The 17,854-nt window shown below is 42.9% G+C and overlaps 1 protein-coding gene across 1 annotated transcript in view; it reads left to right on the top strand.

Annotated features, from left to right (window-relative positions):
- The window catches only part of SAMD5 (sterile alpha motif domain containing 5), a 166,028-nt gene extending 162,416 nt beyond the window's left edge, over positions 1 to 3,612 (top strand). The window contains exon 3 of the mRNA XM_056852615.1: positions 3,505 to 3,612. Coding sequence (XP_056708593.1) covers positions 3,505 to 3,612 — 108 coding nt within the window. The remainder of the gene's footprint in view (positions 1 to 3,504) is intronic.
- Positions 3,613 to 17,854: the final 14,242 nt, after the last annotated feature.

Below are 17,854 nucleotides of genomic sequence, written 5' to 3' on the forward strand. Positions count from 1 at the left end.
ACATTATAACAATCTATACGGTTTTCTGAGTTCCCAGTTTTCATTTTTTTAAATGTAAGTCTCTAGTCCTCTTCATTGGAGAGATATAATGGGGAAAGCAAATCTCCACAATAAAAGGGATCTGAGACTTACCATTGTTGTTTCTTTAAATGAAACCGAGGAATTCAGAGAACCTGATTTACAATGCTATAATGACATGTCAATTGCTTTTTTTTCAAACATAGCCCTCCACTGGTGGTGGGAGGAAATGGCTACTACAGGGGGCTGGGGCAAGGAAAATGGCACTGATTTGCGTGGATCTGGATTTTCCTGTTCATGTGGGTGCCATCCTAGCTTTGCTGTGATCTTTCCTGAAACATTGCATCAAATCAGGTCTGGGACAGTTTGCCGTAAAGAAAGTAAAAACTCAGGAGGCACTATGCATGGAAAGACCATGATGCTGTGAGGAAGCTGTGGGGGGAATTTCCCAAAAGCTTCCAGTCCAGGACAAATAACTCATGTGTAAGTGACCCAAGTTTCATGTGTGAAAATGTCCTTAAACTACATATTAAACATCATGGAAATGTCCAGTATAGCATAGTCCTTAAAAACAGCCATTAAAAAAACCTAATTAATTAACTAAACCTAATTACCTAACTAAACTAAAACCAACTGACTAAAATGAAAATTGGAAGTTTTTTAAAATCTGCATCTTAAACCATTTCTATTTTATAGTGTTTTATTAATAGTATAAATTTTATGCAACGACTCTCATCACTTTCTATGATACTGTGTTTTTCAGGAGTCTTGCTCTGTGATAGGTTTATATAACAGTCATAATTTACAGTCATTAATATGAAGATGTTATATCTATTACCTAAGCAGCAATACCCTGCAGAAATTTATGTCCTTTAGTTATTAAAAAGTGGTGACTATCTTAAATTAGTTATTGAAATAAAGGAATTCAACAATGGAAATTAATCACTGTCACGTCCCAGTTGAGTGGCTGAAGGATGAAATGCATTTGTTTTGAAAAGGAAAAGTACTGTTATGGTTTCCTTAATAGAAACAGACAATCATAGAAATCTTAATTTAAAAGATACCAAGAAGTCATAAATCACATTGGCACTTGTGCTATAAAGCAAGTAAAGCTTCACAACTGTGGCTTAGGGAGGATATGCCATGTTATGGTTTGGCATCAAGTTTATTTATTTATTTATTTATTCATGGCACCATTGTGTAATTGAGTGGGGTAAAGAAAAATATTTATACTGTTCTTTATCATATTTATGTTTTACCTTTTTTGTAAATATCACTCCTTTTGAGTAACTGTTAGCATTTTAAATACATAATAACATTATGTATAATAGTACACAACAGTGTACAAATAGTATTTGATCTTACCAAAACTGTTAAGTTTAGGAAAGTTCTTGCTGTTTTGAGAGATCGGTGGTGGTGGAGGGACCAATTAATATATAATTCTTTGTTGCATAAGGGTGGCTGTAACCTCATATGAAATGGCAGGTGGCAGAGAGGGAGCCATCACGACTCCATCCTGTAAAAAGGCAACCCTTTTGTTCATTACACAAGCAACCCCCCCCCAACCATCTGAGGCAAGTGTTGTTTTTAAGTAATAGATTTTTTTATTTTTATTTTTGCTCTGCTGCTACACAACTTACTGGAAATAACTGAGAAATCTGAACTATTAGGTTGGCATTCTTTAAGAGAAAAGCACTTCAGTCCAATATGCAGAAGGATCTAAATATAATAAAAAAATGTTTTCAAGCTACAATCCAGCTTTGAGCAGCCTCATTTCTACAACGTTCAACCCAAAAGAAGATGAAAGGCTTTCCCCAAAAGTATATGGATCCCCTCACAGATACTTTTAGATAATGTTGCATTATTTGTCATTGGGATTTCATCATCATCACTACCACCATTATTTTCATTTTAGAAGGCACTATAAAAAATTCTACTGTAGTCCAATGGATTGTAGTCCAATAGTGAATGACTGAAGGATGGATATAAATTAAGTAGACTGGAATGAGCTGTAATAAGGTTGTGACTGAGGTCTAATTTTCATGTTACTTTTGGTAAACAAGTGTAATGTAATGTGAGAAATGCTTTGTTAAATTGATTTCTGTTTGTATACTTAGGCTTTTTATTGACTTCCCAGTTGGTATACTATGAAGCACTCTTATGGAATCACTCTTACATTATTTATTTTTGTATGTACATATAAAAAGTAAAAGTAAAGGTAGTCCCCTGTGCAAGCACCGGGTCATTACTGACCCATGGGGTGACCTCACATCCCAACATCTACTAGGCAGATTTTGTTTACAGGGTGGTTTGCCATTGCCTTCCCCAGTTGTCTACACTTTACCCCCAGCAAGCTTGGTACTCATTTTACCGACCTCAGAAGAATAAAAGGCTTGAGCTGGCAGAGACCATTAAAAAATTTTTAAAGTGAGTTTATATAGCATTTGATTACCCTAGAATATTTACTGTAGGTATCTTTAGAATATAGTGAAGGTTAGCATGAATAGTATGGGGGGAGTGGAAGGATAAACAATGCAGGCAGTTGAACTGTCAGCTGGAAAGGTGGTGTGCATGAATGAGAGAGAAATAGTGCACTTGCATGTAAGGTAGCACATGAGAGATTGATATACAAACAAGAGAAGGTCAGGGAGAAGAAATGGGCAGTATTGGGATTATGCATCATGGATGTGGTGTGTGTGAAGGTTGTGCATATTGGAATTTACTGGCCAAATTATTAGATGCCAGCCTCTCCTGTTCCAATAACATCAAGTACCCTCATGAGAAAATCAGGCAATTCACAGTGGGACATGTATATTTTCCTGAACCTGTTGTGAAGATGGCAGGAAGCCTTCTAAACATTCATTCTGAAATAAGTGAAAGATTATAGAGTCAATTAAATTTGTTCCCATGTTGAGAATCTGCAGATATCCCAGACAGGATAAGTAACTGGGAAACTCTCTTCACTTCTAGTGCAATAGCATGACACTATTGATGTCCATGGCCAGAAAGATGGCTTTCTGCTCACCTTGCTCCAAAGTTCAGCAGTCTGGTGTTGTAATACAACTTCTCTATAGCTCTGAATCTGAGCTTCCCCGAAAGGTGATCTGGAATCCACTAATGCAGGAGAGGTTGCATTTTTTTCATCCCCTGACCTTATTTTCACTTCTCATTCCAACATTCTTAACTCTTAGAGGCCTTATCCCCTCTGCAGCTTGAAGAGTCCTTGAAAAGGAGGGAGTGTGATTAATTAGTACTAAAGGGCGATCTTTTCCTCCATTTCTAATTAATTGTCCCAACTGGACTATTTTACTTGCAAAGTAGTTAAACACTTTAAAGGCTTATATCATCTTGAAGCGGGGAGGAGTGGAGAATTAAGGTTAGAGGGAGGATCGATCACAATGTGCATCACCTTAATCTTCATTTGCTCCCCAAGATATTGGGCTATTCCGCATGCACAACTTGATTCTGATTTTCTTGGCAATTGAGCCACAAACATTTAAATCGGCTTGGGGAAATTGTTCTGTACTCTTGCTCTTTCCTCTGAATACTTTCTGCTGTGGAGTCGGCGTATTTCTTCCACACACGGCCAAATAAACAAGAATATCCAGTAAAGATGCTATGGCTCCTTCTTCAGCTTCCACACCACCAGCTATTTTGTGGCAGCATGCTGGCTGCCCATCTGAGTCCCTGCCCCACTGGGGAAGCCCCTGAACCTTGTGCCAGCTCCCAACCCTCCCCAGCGCATGCCAGAAAACTGGGCTTGTAAGTAAGTCTACTCCTTGCTTGTCACTAGTGATCTCTATTTACTGATTGGGCAATCAGCACATATGTGGAAGGGTTGGAGAAGAGAATGCTTAACAAAATGGCTCCTAACCATGCATTAACCAAAGCCAGTTCAAATAATATGTGAATCAAAACTCTTTCAACAAATTAACAGAAGGAGTCTCCCTACAGAGTGGCCAGGACAAGCAACTTTCCCAACCATTTTTGATAAAAAAACAAGTTTAGTGTTAGAATGCTGAGGGAAAGGCGAACACAATAAAATATTGCTAGATTGCTGGAGCATTAAAGCAATAGTCTTAACATGTTCTCAGAATTCCCACCTTGCTTTGCTTGCTTGCTTGCTTTAAAGAAAGACTGTAGCACCTTACCTTGCAGAGATATGCCCTTTTATCTCTGCTAGGGAAGGGGTTATTTACCTCTTTTTTTAAATGAAAGCTAGGAATTCAGAAAACCTGGTAAGACTATTAGCTTAACTCTCTGGTGATCAAGCAATATTTTATTGCCACTTTAAAAAAAAAAACTGACCAGAAAGCAATGCAATCATGAAACTGATCATATTGCAGGGGAGATGGTGGGAAAATGTCTGTACTATCTACTTGCGGCTCCAGCCCTACGGGGGTGGGGGGGAGTGGTGGGGGCACTTGTTACTCCAAGGGGAAAACCCATACCCTGGTGACTGACCCCGCATGGTCCTATCCAATAATGACTAGTACACCGTAGCTGGAGTGAAAAAGGCCACAACTTTATTGATTACAGCGTTAGGCATTGGCAAGCATGCAGGGCAGGATCCAGGGATCAGCTGACCCATCTGTCAGCTGATAGCACCCTGCACCCAACCCGTCTGCTGGGCGCAGCCTGAGATGGCAGTATGCTGGGTCCCCAAGTGGGCGGAAGCCAACTGTGTGGTTCATTGCCACTTGGGAAGAGGCCAAACCGCAGCCCCCGAGCCAGGCTTCACCATTCCTGGTCTCCCCCCAAAACCCCTTATTAGGTCCCCAGAGTGGGAAGTGAGGCACGCAGGCCGTCTTTCCCCCAAACTTGATCCGGCCCTATGCCCAAACCGCCACAAGAGGCGACCAGAGATGCCTACCCCCGCCTCTCCTGGCGTCTCCCGCCAATGCCTAATGCTGCCACCACTGGCAGAGCCAATGACGTATGTCCTGTAGCCATATGCCCCATGATGACAGGTGCACCCTGTCCGGGCAGAACAAGGCCCTCCTCCGATAAGATAGGTCTGGGTGATGGATCACGGCTGCTCCCGTGGCCATCACCGCCTTACCCACAACCACCGTGACCTTCCGCCTGGCCCGGTCCACCTTTTTAGGGTACTGCACACCCGACCAGCACCTCCGCTCCAGCATGTCCGACCACACCAAGGTCATCCTGGGCAGCCGCACGGCTAGGATCCCCAGGTCCGCCGCTGCCACCTCCCACAGATCGCGGACCCTCCGTCTTGCAAAGGCATTCTCATCCTTCTGATTACCAAGATATCCAGTGTCCCATGTTGATACCCACTGCGCCGCACCGGCGGCACCAAGAACTCCCAGCGCATGCCGACCCCGGTGTCAGCCAGCTGCTCCGCCTAGGCCCTTGGGGCCTCTCACACCACTGGATGACCAGAGCATCTGGGGGTTCATGAAGCTTTGATCCCCGTCAAAGTGTAGGTGCCAAGGCACGTACACCCAAATATGAGAAGTCCAGTGAACCAGCTGATGCTGTACATTCCCCGTTCCAGGGCACTATATTGTGCCCACAAATCAAAACTCCCTTCCTCCGAGGGGCTGCAAATCCAGCAGAACCACTTAGATTTTGCCTTCCTGTGGCCTGGCGTACCCCTTACACTCTACAGATCTCTCCCTGGAGAAAGGCCAAACTCCGTAGTTGGGGGAACAAGTTCAGTCCCCCCCATACGCAAACTGCTGTCAATTTGCCGTAAGTTAGTGGGCCTCCAATCCCAACCCACTTACAAATGTCATCAGCCCTGGGAGAGCTGGCCCATAGGCACCACTCTCCTTACCTGAACCCATCCTAGTGACCATACCACTGCTGATGTAGCAAAGCAGTAGAGCGCAGAGCAAAGGACTGAAGGGCCATCCTGTCCCACCCTGTGCACACTGCAGGGAACTTTTGCCCAAATGGTGACTCCTGCTCTATGCCCAGAGGAAGGCGAAAAACCTCCAGGACCCCTGGCCAATCTGGCCTAGAGGAAAATTCCTTCCTGACCCCAATTCGGCGATCGGCACATGGCTCCAGTTGTAAAACCTGCTTGCAGCACTGTTGGCATGCTACCCCACCTATGGGGGGGGGTAACTGACCTTGTCATTGATAACCCCACAAATAACGTTCCGAAAGTGTTGGTCATAAGGGCAGTAACCATATGGCATGGCTGTGTGCCCTTGTAGCTTAGCCCGATAACAAGTGCATGGGAAGCAATGCCAGCTCCTCTAACTGCATCTAGTAGATGCACTGAATATGAAGACAAGTAAGATGCATGGCCACTGCTATCTAATGACTCAGTCATACAGACTGCCAGTTTGTGAACTCATGCATAAACCAAAGTCTAGGACAACTGGCAACAGGAGAAATCCATCCCCACCTGCCGAAATTGCCACATAATAGCCGGCTCTTTCTTTGTTGGGTGAGCCTCTGAAGTCCTGCGAATGGGTCTAGATTACCTATGCAGAGCACGTAGCCATGGGGTGATACGCCATAAAAGGCAAGCCTCATGGCATAGCATCAATGCTTCCATATGATTATGGTACAGGAACGTGTTGCCCCCATGAAAACTGAGGTAAAACCACCGATCAGCACGTCCCAGCTTAAACGTCAGATTGTGCAGGCTACTTGGACTGTAGTGAAGATGCCAAAACCATATTTCACACGAGCCCAGTTTCCCAGAGCGAGTGGGCTATAAGTGCAATAAATAATTAGATAGATACCAAGTATACTTGAGTCCGATGTCTAACCTACGTATACGTGTGCCCTGTGCCGGATTCATGTCTGTGGCGACTGGCAACCGGCGATTGTAAGTTTAGCCCCAGCCGGCGAACCCCAACTGGCAGCACCTACTCCCTGAGGACTGTGGTCCAGACAGAAGCGGCTTCCTCTAAGGACAGGGTCTACCCGTATCTGGAGTCACATACTTTTGCATCTTGCCCTCACCATTAACCCACAGGGCCATGATTTTTGCCCCCAGGAATCCCTGCTTTCTGAGTCAGGTGCCCATAGTAGGCAGAAGAAGAGTTTTTATATATGCCAACTTTCTATACCACTTGCGGTAGAATCGAACCGGCCTGCAATCTCCCTCCCTTCCCCGCAACAACCAACCGTGAAGGTAGGTGGGGCCGAGAGAGCTGTGACCAGCCCAAGGTCACCCAGCTGGCCTCGCGTGTAGGAGTGGGAAAACAAATCCAGTTTGCCCAATTAGCCCCCACCGCTCATGTGGAGGAGTGGGGAATCAAACCCAGTCGACCGGATCAGCCTCCACCGCTCCAAGCCACTGCTCTTAACCACTATGCCATGCTGGCCCAAGGAGAGATGGTTCAAGGAGAGATGAGGTTGAACCCTGAAGGTAACAAGATGAAGATGCTCAAGGCTGCCTCCTTATTCCCTGGTACTGCGTGGCTGAGGAGTTGGAAAACCTCTTCTGCCAGCAGCCTTTTCTTGTGGGATTACAGTCCTATGTCCCATGGGGAACAGCCTATAACGATGTTTCATAAACCTCAACTGGCAGCAAGTGCCAAAGAACAAACTGTCAATGGGGGACTGCCTCAATTAACACCTCCCCTGTTCCACCAAGCAGAGGTTAGCTGAAAGCTGCAGAGAGGCCATATCAGCCGCCTGGACGATACAACTCCTTCCCCCAGCCGTTTTGGGGAGAGCTCATGGCCTGACACTGGAGTTTCATTTTATTTTATGTTTTAAGTCCTTGAATGTGTATGCCATGTCTCTATATGCATGATTTAGCATTGCAAACTACCTGGCCATCCGGGTACTACCATTGCCACCCTTAGTTCTTATTGAAATAAGAACTGCACAGGTGTACAATAGTCACATGGCTTAGAAAGCATGGATGGAATTAATCTCTTCTTTAAAACGAAACCTCACAAGGCTCAGAATGGGAACATTAATGAATATCTTATCCTGTGCGTATCCAAAACAAAACACCGTAGGCAGCAAAATTGGCATAATCTATATGAACCCCCAACCCCTTAACCGAGCATGATAAGGAACAGCCACCGATGAGAAAGTTATACTTACAATGTATGCCAAGCCAGCATTTTTTGTAACCACAGAAAGGCTCTCCCGCTGGAGGGGGAGGGGATACCCTGGAGCAAGTATCTAGTTAACAAAACAAAAGAACTTGCTGAGAAAGAAACTTCAGTGAAGAGCCTGGGGTTGCCAAACAACGCTTGTGTGCCCGAGTCCTTGCCATCCAAAAGCTTGTTGCAACAATCTGCTAGAGCATGCCTATCCCCATCCCCCTGCCACCGCCTCTTATGGATCCCGTTTACCAGTTGGTGTCCAGAGAAGCGGTTCTCAACAGGGTATCTTCGAGGGCGGCCGGGAATTGATGTTAAGACCCCTTTGTTTTTCCATCTCCTTCCCCAGGAGTGGTTGCAAAACTTCCCTGGGTGTTGAAAGTGAAACCAAAGGGGTGACAAAAGAGGGAGCAGGAGCAAAAGCACCCAGCCCTTAACCTCTTATCTGCCGGTTCAACCCAGCTCCTTGAGCCCCGTTGCACAAACTGCCTTTATTTACAGCCGCCATTGGCGTCCTCTTTCAGCAGCAGCTGACAAAGAAAACTGGGGGGGCAAGCCTCTCTGCTCCCTCCCCCCACACCCATGGGAAGGAAGCCACTTACCTTTGGGAGGGTACCTACCCAGCTGAGCGCCGCAGGCCTGGCAATCCTCAGCTCCCCCCCACCCCAATCAGGGGGAGGGTGAATTCCCAACCGAACTAAAGTCGCCTCCATGCTAAGCAAGCAAGGGAAACGAGCGCTTCCCTGAGAAGTACAACAAGCGGCGTGGTGGGGAAGAACGGCCGAGGCCAGGGGCGGGGCTGCGTTTTATCCCCCCCCCGGTGCACCGCCCGACCCCGATCTCATTGGAGCTGGCCCCGTGACAGCCTTGAAAGGGCCCGCCAAGTCCACCCGGGGGGCGGGGCGACAGCCGCGTGGGCGGCCGGGAGCAGGCGGCCGGCGGGAGCAGGCTCCCGGCCGCCATTGCCCCCCTTGGCCGCCCCACATAGAACACGGGCTCATCCCCCACCCCCAAAGGGGGGGCGCCATCGCCCCGCCGACCCAGCACAGCCGTGGCAGCCATTAAGCCAGGACCCAGACTCCTGCCCCCCCTGTTCCCACCCCTGCGGGTCCGCAAACCCGGATCCCCCCAGAGGGATCCGATGCTTCTGGTCAGTTTCATAGCAGCAAAGCTCACCAAAAGAGCCTCGCTGCGTGCAGGCAGATTCCTCAGCATTCGCACGCTAATCTTGCATGTTCAAAATTTTTGTTTAAAAAAGAAGTGAGTAAGCTCCAGGTGAGGGAGATGGGGAAGATGGGATGGGGGCATACAATCAATTGGGGAGTTTGAATGTAAGCATGGGTGGGCACCAATGGGTAGTGGGGGGGGGGGAAACCCGAACAGAGCATTTCTACACGTTGAGTGAAGCTAACTCAGAATCGGCTTGAGAAAAAACCTCGCTGTAAAAGTGCTCGTAAAAAAGCTGGAGAAAAGCTGAGGAAAAATCAAAGCTACTTCTTTAGGGAGTAAAACACCTATGGAAAAGAGTGGGGGGAGTGGAAGTAATTTTGGACCCAAATCCACAAAAACCACAAGTGCAGAATAGCCTACTATCAGTATTTAGGGAGTTCAAGCAGACCTGTTTATCCCTCCTGTCCATCAATTTAAATTTTATTTTTTACTGATGCTCACCTGTTCTCGACAAACAATACCTCCTAGAAAGCATTCAGACCATTGTATGTGGTGGTGGTGGGGGGGGGGGTCAATTGAAAAACTAAAAACTACATAGTCCCCATATTTTGCATATATTGGGAAGCTGAAGTCCTGGGTATTGCTTCTCATTTGAATGGCTTACTTGTTAGAAATGCTGTTTTTATTATTTTTATAAATAGAAATGATTTTAAATATGTTTGTAAGAAACCCAAAGTACAGGATGACACATTTTACAAATACTTTTCTTCTCTGTTATTCAAAAATTTATTTTACATCATACCTTATGAAAATTAAGTAAAATAATCAAATTATTTTCAATATATAAATGGTATATAAATATTTTAAATAAATAGAAAGTAAAATATGCATCCATTTATTGTATTTCACAGGCATATTTTTGAATAGATCACAAGTGATGAAAGGAATTATACAGTTTGTACCTACAGTTAAAAGAAAATGCATTTGTTCCTCGAATGAGACTCTTGTTGCAAGACTTTGGATTAATAAAATATGGCAGTGGGGCAGGCTGCATGAGATATTTCAAGGAGAGAGACAGTGGAGTTTCTGATTTAGGTTTACCACTGACTGAAACACCATAGGGGGATTTCTGAAACAGTGATGTGCCCTAATCATTGAGTTGAGGGCAGCAGTCATTTAGATTTCCAGAGTTCATGAGATGTGTGTACCAAAATATATCTAAAATATAGCTTTTTGCTGGCAGATGAAGGGGCCAGAGGAAAGAATCTGAGGGGGGAAAGAAAGTAAAAAAGTTAGATTACATCAAGGCTCAGTGAAACACAATAACAGCTTAATGGTCCTCTAAACAGCGGCCCCCTGGACAGTACTTTCTTAGACTTAAGACAGGCAGGGGAGCTTACTATAGATTTTCTCTCTTTACTGCCATTCTCGTTTTTATTTACAACAGTGCTTAGTAAAACACAGCAGGCAACATTTTTTACTTGAATCATTATTCTATCCTTATGATGGATCCAGTAAAGCCACAGCAAGCAGCACAGTTTTCTTGTAAGGTTTTATTTATATTGGCCCAAAAATAAATAAATCCAGTCTTAAAGTAATATGCAAGAAAGCTTTGTCATGGTGAAACGTCAGGGGCCCTATTTTATTCCGGATTGTTTTACTGTTTGTCATTTCTTCTTTTGTAGAGTTCTCTAGCTGATAAATAATTTTACTGGATCATTTACAGAAATGTACAATTGCTAATCTGTTTCCATAATTTTGAGTTTACAGGTAGTTTTGTGTATATACTGCAATGAACATGCCACATCTGTAGAATATAACATGGATGAGAGTAAAAATTCTCAATTAAGGACTTCTGTGTCTTTAAAGTTCGCACATTGTTTTGCCATGTGCAATCTCTCCCTCTGCTGAAGCATTTCTTGTTAGAGAAAGTTTGTATTCCAATATTCACGTTAAACAACTCCTGGACCAAAAACTGTTGACAAATATTAAGATATTAAACGAATTACAGAATAACATGTAAATTGAATAAATAAATATGGTTTAAAATATACGCAGTTTTTTGTGAGTGCTGATCAAATTCGATAAAGTACATTGTACACTGCCTTGTGTTTTTTATTAATGTACACGTAATATTTTTAAAACAACTGCAGCTCCGAAGATAATTAACCATGGGATAGATTTTTAAAAATTAAAATAAAATGCAATAAATATGCATCAGTATATAGGTAGAAATAACTGAAATTGGCAGGCAAAATGACATTTAAAAAGCAAGCAAAATGACATTTAAAAAGCAAGCAAAATTCCAGTTCATCAAAGACTACTAATTATCACAAATTCATCAGAGAGAAATGACTCGACCAAACACCTAGAACCTACAGTAATAGATATTAGCAGTAGCATGAGGTGCCCATGGTGATTTATAAAAGAATCCTATTAATGTTAATGACACTAAGAATGGCTCATAATTGTTGTTTTTTGCCATTAAGTCACATCTGACTTGATGGCAAAAAAACAGGCTGTGGGCATTCGGAGGCAGGCTGGGCATTCGGAGCTGTTTGCTAAGATAGCAGGGACATGATCACTTTTCTATAGTGCAATCAGACAGCAAGGATTAATTTTAACACTTATGGAAGGATTGTTGCAAATGTGGAAATCTTCCATGGCATTCAACTCTACATCTTATTTGCATTATAGAAATACAGGAAAATCCACAGTTTATAGATAAAAAGAAATGCAATCCAAACCAAATCTCTAACTCATCTGGATGTCATGTGCATTTAAATTTTTTTTAAAAGGTTGGTTGACACATATATTCGCATCAGTTGAGGACAATATATTACTCAAGGTATATCTAATTTGCCAACTGTTATCCTTTCTTTCACAACTGAAGTACATGTTTGCTAATTATTTGGGCTATGTATTATTTACTATAACAAAATTTGGTGCAGTGATACGATTTGAAACTTAGTATAACAGTTTGATGATATGTCATGGTCGAGAGCATTTGAACTTATTACTGAGTAGTGAAATCTTCAATAATTTATATGGAATTCTGAGTCATTATGAGTTGGAACCAGATGAGGTAAATTGTGGAAATGTCACGTTTCATTCACACTCCTTGGCTAATGGGTCATTTCTAACTGCATTCTTACTGCAGGACAATATGTTCTGTGTTGCTCTTCAGAGAGTGTAGAATTGTGCTAAATTAAGGCCACAGACATCCTTACTTCCTTCTGCTTCAACAGAAAGCAATTCAATCATGTTAGGTCTTCCTTCCAATTATTTTACTGATTGCTTGTGATTTGGAAAATGGGCTGTTATCTTCCACTTTTGAGATGCTTCGTGGTTTGAGTTTATCATTCATTTTACAGTTGTGTACTCTTTACAGATTGAAACTGCTTCAGTTCTGCAAGCCATGTCTCCTTTGGGGTACTTGCCTGAGGGAAAACCATAACTGTCACATTTCCCTGTTGCAATTGACTTGTTCTGTGAGTCAGCAGGTGTGTGGTGTGTCTCTATGTGTTTTTATGGTGTACTACAACAAAATCCTCAGCTTTCCTACCTAGAAATGTTTTTTATAATTTTGAAAATATAAAATAGCTATTTATGAATTATTTCTTATGGCTATCAGTGCAATCCTAAGAATATTTTCCTAGGAGTAAGCCCCACTGAGTACACTTAACTAGCATTCTGAGTAGACCTGTTTAAAATTGCACTGTACATATCTGATAAGGATTCAGTCCAGTGCTGTGCTCTAACTTGCACAGAAAATCTAACTTGTACAGAAAATCCCTTCCAGTACTCTTGACATTTGCATTTCTAATCAAATGTTCTCTGTTGGTTTTCAGATTTGTAAGTGGACAAAAAGAAGGATCACTTAACATGGATTAGTTACCCATGACACTAATTAACTATATGTGTTACTGGAGGTTAAAATTTGTTGGAAAGGCAGATTTCCTACGTGCATTTTAGTATAAGCTAGTGGATGAATTTGAAAATTTAATCAGTGTTATTTATTTTGGCGATAGTTTGAGAGGATTCCGCTTGTTCTGGAATAATTACATGGATTACAAAAGAACAACCTGGCTTGTTTAATTATTCATTCTAACGATTTATATACTGCTTCTCTAAAAACAGTAATTACTCAAAAGTAGCTTCCATACGTATCTTTAGTATAAAAAAGAGATATTGAAAGCTTCACAATTGGCAACAGAATAACATAAACCACTGTCACCAGGGCCAGCAAACAGCTGCAGCATTAAACAACAGTGAGCTACCAAAGGTGTTATAAACAATGTAGCCTTGCACCATTTTTAAAGCACTGACAAAGATGGTGTGGATCTTTTGGCAGCCCATTCTGAAAGACTGGGACCACCAAACAGAGCCCACATTCAGGCAGAAACAGTCTTCACCCCCTTGATGCTGGGACTATTAGCCCTTGTTACTATGTGCATAGCACTTTCAAGTACTTATACTTATAAGGAACAATACTTATACTGCCAAAATGGTGCCAGTGTTATCGATTATTTTCTGGTTTCATTAGATCTCTTACCTCTAATCAGTAATATGGAAGTCGGCGATTACATGGGCAGTGACCATCTCCCTATCTCTCTTTCGATCAACCAATTATGTGTTCAACACTTAATACCGTTCTACCTTTCCTTTTTTCCTTTCCTTTTATCCCTTAGAAGCTCCTTGATCAATTGATCTTGAGCAGCATATATCTAGTGTTGGAGGGATATAAGGACTGAAACAAATCTTGCCACTGACAATGTAGCCTTGGGGTCCCTATCCCTTAGTAAAAAAGGCATTATGTCAGTCACAGAGGCATTGGATTTGTTTATTAAAAGGGGGGAAATATAGTGCGATCGAAGTTCCTCGTAAAAGCGGCATTCCAAAAGGGCATGGGCTAATGTGTCAATAGAGCCAGAAGAGCAAGGGCAGATCCTGTCTGAGTATGGTATATTCAGAATTCTGCCCTGCATTACCATAGAAGGGTTAGCATTCAATCTAGCCAAGCAAAAAGCTCTACAGAGACGAGGAGTTGTCAGATAATATGTATAGGCAGGCAGACCACGTGGGGGGGGGGGTATTCCGAAGAACTGGGATGAACAGACACGACGAGCACGAAAAGTAGTGCTGTTATAATCGAGCTCTTTAATGCGCTTTTTAATTTTGGCAAAAGCTTCAGTTTTCCCAAGATCTGATAACATATCCTGCGAGAAGCCCAGGAACGCCAGTTTCTCATCTAAGATTTTTTGCCATGAGGATTTAAAAGGGTCATGCTTCAGAGAAGCTAGGAACCCCTCGGTGCTAAAGCACAGTTTAAGATGTAGTTTAAAGGCGGCCAACCACGCCCTAGCTTCAAGTGACATTTGGCCAAACTCGGAACGAAGAGTAACGCCAGCAACACATCGAGGGGCATTTAGGAGTTTTCGTAAGAACTGAAGCAGTGGACGATCTATAGATTCATTGATGACTGTAATCCAGATGGCAACACCAAAGAGGATAATTGGGGTAATTTTAGGTTAAAAACCTGAATAGCCCCTGGAATATATTTGCCACCTTTGGTGTGAAAAAAATTGACAATAGCACCAACCCCAGGTTTAATTTTGTTGGACACTGCTTTTTGATGGGCATTCCAATTTAGGTTATGGGAAAACAGAATGCCAAGGTAAACAAACTCCTTGACTTGGTCAACCTCAAAGCCATCTAATACCCAGCGAAAAAGAGGCATTTTTCTCCTCTTAGTGAAGATCATAATCTTAGATTTATGATGGTTTATTTTAAGACCTTCCCTAGAGCAGTACTCAGAAAAAGTTTGCAAAGATCTTTTCAAACCAATTCTTGTGCAGGACAGGAGAACTGCATCGTCAGCATAGAGTAGAATTGAGGTGGGATGACTTGCAAGCTTTGGGGGGTGGCAAAACTCTGAGAAATTGGTTGCCATATCATTCAGGTATAGATGAAACAAGAGAGGAGCAAGGAGGCAACCTTGTCTAACTCCCTTGACCAGCTCAAAGGGCTCGGTTAGTTCTCCTTGGTTGCCACAGTGAACCTGAGCTGTGAGGTCAGTATGAAATTGCTGAATAAGCCATAGTAACCTCCTATCCATAGTAGAATGTGATAGTTTCAACCATAGCCTCTCCCTCGGGATGGTATCAAAAGCTCCCTTAAGATCCATAAAACCCGCATAAAGGGTGCCATTTCTGGGGGAGGAATATTTCTCGGCTAGATGGGAGAGCACTAAACAGTGGTCTGTGACAGACCAACCCCTTCTAAAGCCAATCTGTTCCCAGCCAAGGATGTCATTACTCTCAACCCAGTCCAACAGCCTCTTTAATAAGTAGGAGGAATACAATTTGCCTAAGCAAGACAAAAGGCTGATTGGAATACCGTCCTACCATCAAATATTGCACCAATCCCAAAAAGCCCTAGCTCGTGTTTACTGGAGCCCTGAGCTTGATTCCTTGGTGTGTGGTAAAATGCAGCTTTTGGAGGTGACTTCGTTGAAAGCTGCCCTCTTTGAGCAAGAGTCTGCAGCTACTGTCTTAAATGTTTTTTTTTCAGATTAATTTATTTATTTAAACCTTTATTTACTAAAGAAATCACCTCAAGCTTGCATGCTTTATACAAACGAAATTCTTGGTTTAACCGCGAGTGTAGACTACTCAAACGAGCAATAACCAGGAAACATAGAGAATTCAGAAGGAACAATACTATTTCAGTATTGAAGGAATTGTTAACTATTAAAAAGAACTACAAGGACTTGGTAAACTGGAGGAAAAAAGAGGCCCTATATAAAAACTGGAGGAGCTTGATTACAGCTATAAACAACAATGATAATTCAACTTTCTGGCGGAGTGTGAATTCTTTAAGTAATGGCTATGCCAGAGTCCCCGCATGTATCCAGTCTTTGGTCTGGGTAGCTTACTTCAAGAGCCTCTTCTCCTACTCTGTGGAAAACCAGGGACTTATACCTGTAGCACCTTCTATTTTGTTGAATTCCTGGCCAGATGTGTCTCCTAAGGAAATTAAACCGCTCATTGATCGCCTACGCTCAGGCAAAGCCCCAGATCCTGATCTAATTCCCTACGAACTTTTTACAGTCAACAGTGAATGGTGGGCCAACATTCTGGTTCCTGTATTCACACAAATTAATGCATCAGGAGCCATTCCAAAATCTTGGAGACATACTATTATCGTCCCAATCTTTAAAAAGGGTCAGCGCTCTGACCCAAGCTGTTATCGCCCAATCAGCCTTTTGTCTTGCTTAGGCAAATTGTATTCCTCCTACTTATTAAAGAGGCTGTTGGACTGGGTTGAGAGCAATGACATCCTTGGCTGGGAACAGATTGGCTTTAGAAGGGGTTGGTCTGTCACAGACCACTGTTTAGTGCTCTCCCATCTAGCCGAGAAATATTCCTCCCCCAGAAATGGCACCCTTTATGCGGGTTTTATGGATCTTAAGGGAGCTTTTGATACCATCCCGAGGGAGAGACTATGGTTGAAACTATCACATTCTACTATGGATAGGAGGTTACTATGGCTGATTCAGCAATTTCATACTGACCTCACAGCTCAGGTTCGCTGTGGCAACCAAGGAGAACTAACCGAGCCCTTTGAGCTGGTCAAGGGAGTTAGACAAGGTTGCCTCCTTGCTCCTCTCTTGTTTCATCTATACCTGAATGATATGGCAACCAATTTCTCAGAGTTTTGCACCCCCCAAAGCTTGCAAGTCATCCCACCTCAATTCTACTCTATGCTGACGATGCAGTTCTCCTGTCGTGCACAAGAATTGGTTTGAAAAGGTCTTTGCAAACTTTTTCTGAGTACTGCTCTAGGGAAGGTCTTAAAATAAACTATCATAAATCTAAGATTATGATCTTCACTAAGAGGAGAAAAATGCCTCTTTTTCGCTGGGTATTAGATGGCTTTGAGGTTGACCAAGTCAAGGAGTTTGTTTACCTTGGCATTCTGTTTTCCCATAACCTAAATTGGAATGCCCATCAAAAAGCAGTGTCCAACAAAATTAAACCTGGGGTTGGTGCTATTGTCAATTTTTTTCACACCAAAGGTGGCAGATATATTCCAGGGGCTATTCAGGTTTTTAACCTAAAATTACCCCAATTATCCTCTTTGGTGTTGCCATCTGGATTACAGTCATCAATGAATCTATAGATCGTCCACTGCTTCAGTTCTTACGAAAACTCCTAAATGCCCCTCGATGTGTTGCTGGCGTTACCCTTCGTTCCGAATTTGGCCAAATGTCACTTGAAGCTAGGGCGTGGTTGGCCACCTTTAAACTACACCTTAAACTGTGCTTTAGCACTGAGGGGTTCCTAGCTTCTCTGAAGCATGACCCTTTTAAATCCTCATGGCAAAAAATCTTAGATGAGAAACTGGCGTTGCTGGGCTTCTCGCAGAATATGTTATTAGATCTTGGGAAAACTGAAGCTTTTACCAAAATTAAAAAGCGCATTAAAGAGCTCGATTATAACAGCACTACTTTTCGTGCTCGTCGCGTCTGTTCATCCCAGTTCTTCGGAATACCCCCTCCACGTGGTGCCTGCCTATACATATTATCTGACAACTCCTCGTCTCTGTAGAGCTTTTTG

The sequence above is a fragment of the Euleptes europaea genome, chromosome 7 (genome assembly GCF_029931775.1).
Source record: "Euleptes europaea isolate rEulEur1 chromosome 7, rEulEur1.hap1, whole genome shotgun sequence".
Taxonomy (NCBI): domain Eukaryota; kingdom Metazoa; phylum Chordata; class Lepidosauria; order Squamata; family Sphaerodactylidae; genus Euleptes; species Euleptes europaea.